The sequence below is a fragment of the Saccopteryx leptura genome, chromosome 5, assembly GCF_036850995.1.
Source record: "Saccopteryx leptura isolate mSacLep1 chromosome 5, mSacLep1_pri_phased_curated, whole genome shotgun sequence".
Taxonomy (NCBI): domain Eukaryota; kingdom Metazoa; phylum Chordata; class Mammalia; order Chiroptera; family Emballonuridae; genus Saccopteryx; species Saccopteryx leptura.
In genome coordinates this window covers 207,101,357-207,114,303 of record NC_089507.1, presented here as the reverse complement: position 1 = coordinate 207,114,303, position 12,947 = coordinate 207,101,357, and the positions used below count along the sequence as shown (strand labels likewise).

General features: G+C 52.2%; 1 protein-coding gene across 13 annotated transcripts in view; it reads right to left on the bottom strand.

Moving 5' to 3' along the window:
- PTPRT (protein tyrosine phosphatase receptor type T) overlaps window positions 1–12,947 on the bottom strand; it is a 966,224-nt gene that overhangs the window by 241,962 nt on the left and 711,315 nt on the right. For all 13 annotated transcript variants that reach the window (XM_066387766.1, XM_066387770.1, XM_066387767.1 and 10 more), the window contains 2 exons: window positions 5,280–5,481; window positions 3,505–3,607 (listed from right to left, as the gene is read on the bottom strand). In XM_066387766.1, coding sequence (XP_066243863.1) covers window positions 3,505–3,607; window positions 5,280–5,481 — 305 coding nt within the window. The remainder of the gene's footprint in view (window positions 1–3,504; window positions 3,608–5,279; window positions 5,482–12,947) is intronic.

The following is a 12,947-nucleotide window of genomic DNA, read 5'->3' as shown; positions in this document are numbered from 1 at the left end:
TTTGCCTGGCCCCTGCCCGCCTCTCTGCCTCTCTCCTCACCTCTGCCGCAGCCCCGCTGGCTCCCGGAACACACTGTGCACCCCGCCCGCCTTGGCTCCTGCATCTGCCGCTTCCTCCTGGCTCACACGCTTCCCTCTGTCACTGAGCAAGCTCCCCCTCCTCCGACCGGTCTCAGATCAGGCAACACCGCCTCCAAGAAGCCCTCCCCGCCCCGGAGCCCAGCAGGCGAACGACGAGAGCTGCTGCCCTGAGCTCTCCGAGGGACCTCTCACCCAGCACACAGGGTCGTCAGTGCTTTTACTTTTTCTGAACGCTCTTCCTATACACCTGCACCATCTAAATCGGGAGCCGCTGGCCAGAACTTTAAAAAAAAATCAACTCCTCAGTCACACTCGTCATAGTTTTAGTGTCCAATAGCCACCTGCCGTCCGTGGTGACTATTTGGACAGCACAGATATAGGACACTTCCACCGCGGCAGGAGGCTCTGTTGGACAGCTCTTCCAGACTTCGAGGCAGCTGACGGCAGGGCCCGTGACGTGCAGCTCCACAGTCCCGGCACCTGGCATCCACCAGGCATGCCAAACCAGATTTTCCGTTTTACTTCTTTTTCTTTCTTTTTTTTTTTTTTTTTTTTAGTATCTCTTAAATGCTCGCTACTGTCCCCAGGAAAGGGGATGTGTTAGTGTCAAGCCTCCCGGCTTCTTGGAGCTCACAGTCTGGTGAGGAGTGCAGAGAACAAGCCCAGAGGAAGCAGGAGGTTGTATAACAAACACGGCGAGGAGCTCAGGAGGGGGCAGGGAAGAGGGCGCACAGGGCGCAGGAGCAGACCCTGGGGAGGGAGCGCTGTGGAAGGACAGAGAGCCAGAGACAGGTTTGGGCCAGATTCTGACGGACGGGCCCTTAAGTTCCGTGCTAAAGAGGCTTGGGATTCAACGCGGTAGAAAGCCAGTGACCCATTTAAGAATTTTAAGCAGGAAAAGTTAACTTGATCCAATTGCGGGTCTGAAGGACCATTTCAGCAGCTTGGTGGGGATGAATAAGAAAGAGAAAGGCATGTCGGGAGATGCAGCAAGCCACCCTGGCAGGGTAGGAGAGTGGGGGGTGGGGGCAGCAAGCCACCCTGGCAGGGTAGGAGAGTGGGGGGTAGGGGCAGCAAGCCACCCTGGCAGGGTAGGAGAGTGGGGGGTAGGGGCAGCAAGCCACCCTGGCAGGGTAGGAGAGTAGGGGTGGGGTGGGGGCAGCAAGTCACCTTGGCAGGGTGGGAGAGTGGGGGGTGGGTGGGGGCAGCAAGCCACCCTGGTAGGGTGGGAGAGTGGGGGGTGGGGGCAGCAAGCCACCCTGGCAGGGTAGGAGAGTGGTGGTGGGGGCAGCAAGCCACCCTGGCAGGGTAGGAGAGTGGGGGGTGGGTGGGGGCAGCAAGCCACCCTGGCAGGGTGGGAGAGTGGGGGGTGGGGGCAGCAAGCCACCCTGGCAGGGTAGGAGAGTGGGGACGCAAGTCACCCTGGCAGGGTGGGAGAGTGGGGGGTGGGGGCAGCAAGCCACCCTGGCAGGGTGGGAGAGTGGGGGGTGGGGGCGGCAAGGGGACAGGGGAGAAACAGCTAATCCCAAAGCCGTGTCTGACGCTGAGCAGAGGGGGCCCCACCGACCACGTGGAGGTCATCTCTAAGGAAGCCGGCTGGGGACCCAGGGGAAGATCTACTACAGAAGCGGGGCTCTGCCCCCAGCCTCACTCCAGGGACTGCATTAGAGGTGATTAATTCACGGCCAAGTTACTTTCTTATGAAGGTTACTACAGATACATCAGCATGACAGGCGGGGCACGGAGGGAGAAGGCTTGGCGTGTTCAAGCCAGAGCTGAATATTAGATTCTAGTCACTATTTGATTGATCTTTTAAGCAATTCTGGGATTCTGTCACTTAAAAACCAATAAATCTTTGAAGGCCTGGGGAAAGCAATGCAAAAGCAATAAATCTCTATTGTGGAGTATTAGAAAAATAGGCCAGGCTGCCGACGTGGTCTGGCCGGAGAGACGAGGGTGTGGGAGCCCCACACGGCAATCCTCCCTCCCTCCCTCCCTCCCTCCCTCCCTCCCTCCCCTCCTCACCTCCTGCACGCTCATTTCTACCAGACAGAGTGGGACCCGGACCCATGGGGCCTGGGAGGGGCGGCAAGTGGCAGAGCAGGGGCTGGAGCTGGGCTGACCTGGAGCCAGGGATTGGCTGGCACAGGGAGGAGGAGCAGCCTGCCTGGTGAGACTGGAGGCTGGGGCTTAGCTAGGAGTCTGCTGGAGGACAGGCAGGCTCTCCACTCACAAGTTACAGGCAAGGACCACACACCCCGAGCTGAGGGACCCCTGGGAAGTCCTCTTGCCTCCCCCTCACTTCCTAGATGATTTAAGTTCACTCCACAGCATCCCCACCAAAAGGGTTACCCAGTCGTCACGCGACATCCGAGGCAACCTTCAAGGGGAGCGATGCACTCAAAGGCAGGAAGCAAGGTCCATGTCTTAGTGGTACTGCCTCGGAGCCTCTATAACACCCCACCTGTCCCTCCATAAATATTGGATACACTGTAACCACGCTTTCATGTTTCTGTCTCCATGAGTTGGGCTTTCTTTACACCATGAGCTGTTCACGCCAGTTCACTGCTGTATCCTAAACTGCCCCTGGCACAGAGTGAGCACTCAATAAAGATTTAAGGAATAAATAAATGCCTTCCCGTTCCGGGCATCTAAGATATGCAATGCATGCTTGGTGAACTGGACGGAGCCAATTTGGAAGCGGTTTTACCCAACATTCTGCTTGATTTCAAGGGACTGAAGCATCGTGATCTCTCAGCAAAGCTAGCAGTCAACACAGGAACCGTGCCCTTGCGCAGTGTAGCTGGTTTAAAAGAGATGCCCACCTTCCCGGTGGCCGGGAGCCAGGACCCTGCACTGGGACAGCTTAGCTACTGGGACGCTTTATTTGCCTGGACCGTAAGTGTGCTTCTGACCTCCAGCAGCCTCTTGTGAAAACCAGCCGTATGGCTTTGACTTCAAGTCCCTCTGCGGGACACCAGCCCACTCTGGCCCAAACCGGGACCAGCCCAGAGGTCTGGCTCCATTCATCGTCTCTGAGCGGGCTGCTTCCAGAATTCAGAGAGTCTTACCATTTGTCTGCTAATGCCGTTCAGCCATGGAAAGGTAACCTGGCCGGCAGACCGTGCTTCCAGGCTTCCAACCCAGTAAATAAATTTACCATAGGTGTGTTCCAGAAAGTTCTCTCCCAGCCCTCCTCAACTCCCCCCATCAGCATGCTCCCTCTGAATCAGCTCCAGTACCCCACTGTGCAGAGAGAACCCCTGGCTCAGGGGCCCCCTTCAGGGCTGCAGACCCGCTTCCTCCAGGAAGCCTTGCCCCTGGCTGTCCTGCCCAGGGCACTGATGCTGCCGCACTTTGATGGGCGGTGTGCCCAGGGCGGAGAAGGAACGCTGAAACTCCAGGTGGAGAAAGCCGCCTCACCTGACAGGGGCTCCCCGGGACTGAGCAGGCTTCAGCATCACCGTGATGGTCGTGTCTGTTTCGTTCAGTGGGGTGTCTGTGTCATATTCGGGCATCGACGGAGCTGGGTAGAGAACAGAGAGAGCGTGCAGCTCAGTGCAGGTCCAACCCCGCTCACCACCGCCCCCTGGCGTCATCCCTGACGACACTGGATGCCTGGGAGGAGGACGCTTGGGAAAAAGGCTTAGACCAGAGTCACATGGCATCTCAGGCTTTCAGCAAAGCCGGTCCTGACCTCCAACCTGCCGGAGGGCTCCTTCGAGGTTCAGGAGAGTCTGCGGAAGGGTGGCGGGGACACGGCCAGTAAGCCTCACGGATCCAAAAGTTCCATCCCGAGTAACATGCAGGAAATACAAGGGCTTCACAAAGATGTGAAGGCAGTCAACCTTGTTAAGCACATTTAAAATGCAAATTACAGTAGCCCAGATGCAGTCATTCTTCTTATCTCTTTTTGTTTCTCTTGAGACCCTCCTTCCCCTATTCCCAACCTATGGGAGTGCAACTAAATCTAATCCCCTTTTTAAAAATTTATTTTTAATTTATCAGGATGAGATGGTTTGCCAAACTATACAGGCTTTAAGTGTACAACTCAATACACCACCATCTATACACTGCCCTGTGCACCCTCCGTCCCAGGCAATGCCTGTCTCTGCCCCCACTGCCCTGCCCCCCCTGCCCCCCTGCACCCCGCCCTACCCCCTTTCCCTCTGCCTGTTGTCACCCTGTTGTCTGTGTTAGCCCTTCACCTTCTTTCATCAGTCCCCTCATCCCCCCCTCCCGACAGCTGTCCATCTGTTTCCTGTGTCTCTGCCTCAGTTTCCATTTTGTTCCTCAGTTTATTGTGTTCATTAGATTCCAAGGCCATTGAACCATTGGTGGTAAGCGCTAGTAAAATCCACTTCCCTTTCAATTTTGTATTTCAAGTTCTGGAATTTAATCCTAAAGTCATAATCCCAACCCACGAATTCAATGTTATTCTGTAACGTGTTTATTGAAGCATTACTTTGATAAAAAATCATGGATGCACCATGTCTAGCCAACCACAGGGGGTTGTCTAATTAAATTATACGTCCATCTACTTGGCAAAACATTGCAATCAAAGCAATGTGGCAACATGGAAAATGTTTATGGTGGAAATATAAGTGAAAACATCAAGCTACAAAAACACTGTGGGTCTATTATGTGATATATGTAAGCAGGTAGACCAGAACCAGGTATTCTGAAAAAACATAAATTGGGAGAAAAGGCTCTGAGAAAATTTTGCTTGACGCTGTCTGATGATGGTGGCGGCCCCACAGGAGATGGCAGGTGAGATCTTGGCCCACATAGCTTTGTAACATTTATCCATCCATCCATCCATCCATCCATTCATCAGACATTGCATGAGAACTGCTGTGCCCTGCCCTGCCATAAGGAATATTTAGAAAAATAAATCACATTTTTACAAGCCAATCTGTATAGGGGGGAAAATGACTACTTAATGCAGCTGTGTGGTATATTTTTTTGATGAATTACTAAGCATTCCCTCTGGTCTAATTGATAATTTTTTTATACTTTAGGAAGTTCGTAGACTCTGCCTTCTTCACGAGACCACAATAGTAACACACGAGGGACTGCACCGTCCCCGACTGTTCCAACACCCCACGGTGACAGCTGGCTCTCGCCTTTTTCACTCCCCAGGATATTAGAAATGGGGAAAAAGAAGAAGCAACGATAACTTTCTGAGAGAGAGATACCTGAAATTTTGGTGGCGATCCTAGTGGTGACGGGGGGCCCAAAGCCCTTGGCTGTGCTGGCTTTGATGGTGAAGGAGTAGGTGGTCCCTGGGTACAGCCCCACAAAGAGGTGGTGGGTTTCATTCCGGAGCTTGAAGACTTTCCCCCTCTGGCTGGAGAGGTCGGCGCTCGGGTCCAGGGAGCCAACAGCCTTGTAGTTGATCTGCACAACAAGCCAACAGACAGATCAGTCAGCACCGCACGCAGGAAGCTGGACGGAGCTCACAGGGAGAGACATCCGGGGAGGGAAGGAGAAGGCACGAGAGCTTGGTCAGCTAGTCCTGGTGCTACCATCCACCTTCCGGGTTACCCGGCCTGCGGCTGCACCACCACTGACACCCTGGGGCATCGCTGCCCGACAGGAATGCAATGCGAGCCGCAGACACACTTTTTAATGTTCTCGCGGTCACATGAAATTGAAAAAGAAACAAAATATTAAATCAAACGATATGTCGTGTCGCACTTAATATAGGCAAAATATTGTCATTTCAACCTGTGATCGACATAGAATGCTAATGAGATATTTTATATCCATGGTTTAGAATATGAATGAATACAGCCTCTATTTATTCACGTGGAGTCAGACACCAGCCCCATGTGGCTAGCGGCCACCACGTTGGTCACTGTGGCTGCAGGGCAGTGCTCAGAGAGAAGCATCCCAATGCAAGTTATTTGGAAAGCCCATCAAAAATGCATCTCCTGGGCCCTGCCCCCACAGTGCTGACTGCTGCTTTCTCATTGGCTATATCGTGGTATATCTTCCTCCAACTGCGGGGCATCAGGATACTTATTCTCATCCTAAGGATGCAGAGACCCAGGCTCAGCTTGAAACATCTTGCCTTAAATCAGCGCTTTTCAAAAACAGCAACGGGGAAGGCCCAGGTCTGAGTGTCCTAATCCACTGCCGACCTGTCATAATCCCAAACCCCATCACACGTGACTCGCCATGGACGCAGGACGGCACCCTGGTCCCCAAGGCTCTAAAACCTGTGCCCTGTATTCCATACCACCCTGCCCGGCCTGGGGACACACGACATTGATGGAAGAACACATTCGTTCATTCATTCACTTAGTGCTCCTTCACACACGTTTCCCCAGACTCCTCTTGGCCAGACTCTGGGAAAGAAGACGTGCCCACTGACCATGCACTTGGGTGTCACTGCGATGTCAAGGCACCAGAGAAGTTTCTAGGTGCTCACTCTCAATTTTTGCACTTAACCTGCCGTGACAGTAACAAAAAGGTTGGCATCCTGGCCCTGGCCCTGGGGATCACGCTCTGAGCATCACGTTTCTAAATAAAACATGTACAGAGGACCCAGGTTCGAAACCCCGAGGTCGCCAGCTTAAGTGTGGGCTCATCTGGTTTGAGCACAGCTCACAGCTTAGACCCAAGGTCGCTAGCTCAAGCAAGGGGTTACTCGGTCTGCTGAAGGCCCACGGTCAAGGCACATATAAGAAACCAATCAATGAACAACTAAGGTTCTGCAACAAAGAACTGATGCTTCTCGTCTCTCTCCTTTCCTGTCTGTCTGTCCCTATCTGTCTCTCTCTCTCTCTTTGTCTCTGTCACACACACACACACACAAATAAAACAAAAGTAAATAAATAAATTAAATATGTCTTAAAGTGGAAAACACAGTTTTGTTTTGTCTTTATTGTAGCTAGTTCATTCTATTAACATGTATTATTTGAGTATAAAACACAGACAGAAAACGATACAGCCCTGTGACTTTTTACTGACTGGGCACAGCCATATAATCAGCACCCAATTAAGAGAGCGAACATTACCAGACCCGAGAGGTTCCCCTCGCACCCCTTCAGCCCCAACCTGCTTCCTGTGGCAAGGACACCTTCTCTCCGGACTTCTCTCAGCACAGGGCAGTTCCGCCTGGCTTTGAATCTGTATAAATGGAGTCACACGGGGAGTGCTCTGTAGTGTCTGGCTCCTCCTGCTCCACATTACGTTTGTGAGATTCACGCAGGTCGTCACATGTAGCTGCAGACCACGCACGCTCGTGGTTATTTAGTATTCTGTCACAGATGCAGGACGGCACCCTGGTCCCCGAGGGTTCTAAAACCTGTGCCCTGTATTCCATACCACCCTGCCCGGCCTGGGGACACACGACATTGGTGGAAGAACATTCATTCATTCACTTAGTGCTCCTTCACACACGTTTCCCCACACCCCTGTATACTAACTAGGACCCGCACTGTGGGCTGCTGGGACCCCCACATGAATCCAGGTTAGACCCTGCCCTCAGGTGTCTCCTCTTCTAGGGCGAGGGAAGTCAACTCTACGGCACCTTACATCACTTCGTCCTCCAGCACCTACGTCCCCGTGCTCGGCAGGAAGGGCAAGTTTAGGCAGGAAAGGAAACACATCGACTTCAGTTCAAAAATAAGCAGCTTGCTGTTTCAGGCAAGGGCAGCAAACATTTTTGGAGGAAGAGGTCACTTTTGTCTCCTGTATCAAAGCCATGCAGCGATTGATAACCGCGTGTCTAGGAGAGAGGCCAGACTTTGCCTGGGGCAGAGTGAGCCCAGCAGCAGGAATGCCCAGGGTGGGAGGATTTGGACATGTTTGGAAGCAGAGCCTGGGCAGGGGTATCCGTCCCGCATGTCCCCGGTCACCCCTGTCCACTCCAGCCCTTCTCAGGCAAGCAAGCTACAAACATCTGCCTCTCTTAGCTTGAGGGCTTTCTGCTTGGGCGCCAGCAGGAAGTGCCAGGTAATGACCATGCACGGGACTGCTGGGAGTTGATGGCATTTCCCAGGCTCCCCTCGCCCCTGCAGCCTCCTAGGGGATTTCCCTGGGGGATCCTGCTCCACGTGCCCCCCACAGGTTGCTAGCTGGAATGCCTGCCTCATCACTGGCTACCTTCCTTTCTCTTCCCCACTCCCAAGTGTTTCCCAAACCTCTCAAGAATCGCTGGTATTCCAATCTTTGTCTGGGGGGTCTGCTTCTGAGAAACACCCACCTAAGACCAAGCGCTCAGAGAAGTATCTCAGGGGAGAGCTGAACTAATACTGAACTAATAGGGCTTTGGCGCAGGGGAAAGAGCATTCTGGGTTCTAGGAAGAGAGATGCCTGAGCAAAGGTCCCGAGTGGGGTGGGGAAGGCTTGTGAGAACTGAGAGAAGACCAGTGTGATGAAGTGCTGAGCGTTCAGTGTGCTGGGCTCCTGGCTTCCCCAGCCGCAGAAAAAGGAGCACGTTCAGAGAACCGCCCACCGCAGCGAACGCCCGCCCACGGGTGGGGAGGACGCGCCTGCACATCCGCATCCTTTGAGATTCCTCCGCAGTCCCCCCGGCCGGGCTGGTGGCAACTGCACTGATGATACACACGCACTGGGAGGGGAAACTGATGCCTTTTTCACTAACCAATTCCTTTCCTGCGCTCCAAATTCAACCCAGAAGAAGCAAGTCCATTTCCATCGAGCTGTCAATATAATATATACCGTGTTCCCCTGCTCTCCTAACCCTTCCTGGTATTACAGGATCCTCACTTACTCGTAATGAAACCCTGGGAATAAATCAATGTATGTTAATATAGCGTGCCTTCAATTTTTCATGAAGGGCTTCGCCAAATCTAATCCCCACTGCTTTGTCAGAAAGAGCCTTTGAAAAATGTAACTTGCAAGTTTGATGAACTTGCAACTTGTGAGGGGGGATCGGGCTGGGGAGGGAAGGGTGAGAAAAACGGAATGGGACGGAGCTGGGGCCATCAAATGCAGGATGCGGTGCGAATATTCGTCTGCAAGGGGAGCAAGCGGGAGATCTGTTAGAATAGCAAATATGAAGTGTGTGTGTGTGTGTGTGTGTGTGTGTGTGTGTGTGTGTGTGTGTTCGAGCGCGCACCCACAGGGTGCTGAGCTACATGTCAACCCTGGCTCCAGGGGCTGGGCTCTGGCTGCAGCACAGTGATGGAGGTTACCTAGTCTCTTCTGGTCTCTGTCAGTGGCATCATAGCCCAGAGCCAGAGTGAGGACTTCACCATGAGAACCCCTTCAGTCACATCGCCCCTTAGACTCTCATAGCTCTTGGGATTAAGACCACATTGCTATTCTAAGCTCTTCCCCAGCTCCCTCCATGAGTTGGTCTGTCTTGGGATCCCTCTTGCAATCCAGGCCTTATTACAGTATATAAAAAAAGTCATGGTCCTTTTTGCCACAGGACCTTTGCACGAGCTAGTCTGACAGCTCAAAATGCTTTTCTCTTTCTCATGCTTCCCTTTCTCCTATTTAATGACTCCTCATCCTTAGATCTTACTCAACATGACACTTGTCGTGAGCACCTTCCCTGACTCCTTTACGTTCCCTGCATCACATCTCTCCTCTGTGGACCACAGATTTTACATTTAGCCATGCCATTACTTCATTATAAGTCCCTTTCCCACTCTCCCAGGTGCTGAAAAAGTAAAGCCTGACGGCCAGTCTGCGGCCCTCCCCCGTTTTTGTAAATAACACTGGATTGGCACACAGACATGCCACTCATTTATGTCTCATCAGGGCTGCTGAGACCCTTGATGATGGGAGAACCAAGCAGTTGTGAGGGAGACCCCACGGCCCACGCAGCTTTGAGCAGTTTCTCTCTGGAGGAACCCCCTGGAGGAAGAGGTTGCTGACCCCGTGTGCGACTGTAAGCTCCAGGAGGGCAAGGACCTCATCCGCTGTTTGTCTCCTTTTCCTCCCTTTTCATGGATCAGCGAACCACCCAGCTAGCTGTGGGGCTTGAGCAACCAACCAGCTCCCCCTCTCTGAGCCTCAGCTTCTTTAAGGGTGAAATGACCCCTTTAACTTCAGTTTCTGTTTATGACTGATGTTGCAGAGTGACCTCCAACCTCTTTGCTCCTGAAGGGCAGCCCCTCTCTCCTGAAGGAAGGACCCGGGGGTGGGGAGGGTCTGTGTGTGACTCTAGCCTTTGCACCAAGGCTTCAGCTGTAAAGGAGCGAAAAACAAGCAGCCCTTCTACTTTGGGATGAAGAGGAAGGAGCAAGAGAGGCACGGAGAACAGAAGGAAACAACTTCCAACACCCCGTCCTGGAAGAGCCCCACGGGCAGGACTTGTTTCTTGCGCATGCGTAGATTGAGCCAGGCTGTGGAAGGACCAGGGGGCTGTTCAGATGGCTCACTCCCAAACAGGTGACCCCATAGGAGGAAACTCATAGCAGCATCAATTGTCAGCAGAGACAGTATAAACTGGGCCACAACCTGCCCTCCAAAGCTTGACGTTCCAGAAGCATCCTCTATGTCTACTACCCCATGGCGTATTCTTCCTAATCCCTTTGTGGGAGAAGTGAGTCAGCCCCCTAGGTTATCGGTCCCACCTGCTCCTGACTTTCTGCAGATGGCTTCCAACTCATACTCTGGAGGCCTCAACATAGTAGAGTGTTAGTAAGACTACAGTTAAAATAGACCAACATAGTCAGTTCATTGAATAAGGGTTTAAATTCAATGTACTGGTTAATATATTTACTCCTTTTTTTTCCTAACCCACTGTACAGGCAAGGTCTTTGCCATCTGGGTGACCTTTAAGGCAAACATACAAAAGGAGACCAGTCCAAGGTCATCTGCTCTTGTAGGGTTGACTCTTAGGTTTCCTGGCGATTTAAAAATAACATGGGGACACAGTCCTTCTGAAGAACAACAAGAAGGCAGAGATGGCTGTGACGCACACACCAGTGACTTCTTGGCCAGGGGGCCCTTATTGTTCCTAGAGAGCTGAGGACTATAATAGCAGCAGAACACACACACACACACACACACACACACACACACACACACACACACGATTATGACTGACGTGTGTACCACCGTGCTGGGTGTTTCCAATCTTGTCAAGCCAGCGAGAGGGTGCGGGGACCTTGCCATATTTGTGCACGGACAGCTCATGCTTTTGCTTCTGTTGAGAAGAGATCAGTCTCTCAATCCGCAGACGCTCACTGAGAGCCCACTCTGGACTGACTCTGGGCTGAGCTCAGAGGAAACAGCCAGGAAGACATCCCAGTTTCTGACTTTGGGGACAAAGGACCGATAGATATTTGCAGGGAACGAAGCCCTTTGGGGACACAGATCTGGGAGTAACCGGTTCTGCCAGAGAGAGGAAGGACAGCTCCCCAGAGCAGCTGCCCAAGGGCTGGGCTGGGCCAGAGGTCCTCAACATGGACTAATGGACTACAGAGTATAGAATGCCCCAGGACCTTCTGAGTAAGTACCAATGCCCGACCCCCAGCCCAGATTAATTACATCAACTGCCGTGGAGACAAAGGCATTGGTACATTTTTAAAGTTCTCTGGGAGAACCTATTGGGCGGCCAGGCCTGAGCATGCGGGGGCTGGGCCCCATGACATGAGGGGGATTAAGCACAACTACAAAATGGGGCACGTGCCAAGGAAAGCCATCCTGAAAACGCCATGTCGGAAGGAACCAGAAACTCATCATTCAGTCACAATGGCTGCAGGCAGGATTTGCCGATGGTGGCAGGGGAAACAGAACACTCCCACAGCCGTATCTCTCTCCGATCTCCTAGCAACTGTGTGGTTTCACCCTGAAACCACAAGTTCTCTGACACGTTCCCCCAGAGGGCACAGCCTAACTCCTCTCTCCTCAAGTGCGGGCTAGACCTAGTGACTCATGCTGAATGAACAAGGGAAAAATGGGAGCGTGAAGGTAGAGAGACCTGGCAGACGCCCCCGTCACCAAGCAGCCAAGGTCAACATCGTCCATGGTGAGTCACACTGAGATTGATGGCCCCCAGGTATGATGTGATGAGAAGGGTATACACCCTCTGTGGTCTTTGCCTCCAGAATCTCAGTCCACTAATGAGAAAATATCAGACAAACCCACACCGAGCACTCTTTAAAAATGTCAAGGTCACGAAAACAAGGGAAGACTGAGGAACTGTCACGGATTGGAGAAGAATAAGGAGCCATGACACCTAAATGCTAGGCAGGAACCCAGAAAGGAAGATGGGACACCCACAGAAAGACTTAGCAAACCTGAAAACAAAACAAAAAAAATAAAACAAATAAAAAAATAAAACAAACCAAAAATACGAGTGTAGTCAATCACAACCCACAGACATGAATTCTCCATTTGACAAACCATACCATGGCTCTGTAAGATGTTAGCATTCAGCGAAAGTTGTGTGAAGGGTAGAGAACGCTCTGCATTATTTTTACACCTTTTCTGTAAATTCAGAATTATTTCAAAATAAAATATTTAAGAAACAACAACAGAAAGGCATGCCGGGTTTTGGCACTTGTGAGGTCTTCATCGTGGCAGAATAGAGTCTACAACAAACATTCACTGAGCTCTTGACTCGGCCTTTGCTAAGCCCGGGGAGCCTAGGAAAACACGGCACAGTGAGGGGACAGGGGTGACCACAGGGATGAGTGTAAAGGCACATGAGGATCGATCGGAAGGAAGGGAAAGTGGTTCCTGGGAGCATATCCTAGAGAAGGCTTCCCCTGGAGTCTCACCCGTATGAACGGGGTGGGAGGAAGGTGGAAGTGGTGGGGGACAGAGGACGATGAAGGAAGGGGAAGCCTGGAGACGCTCTCGGGCAGGGGTCTACTGGCCTCTGTGATGCTTTTGTACACAGTAGAAAAAGGCACGTCTCCAGGCAAAGC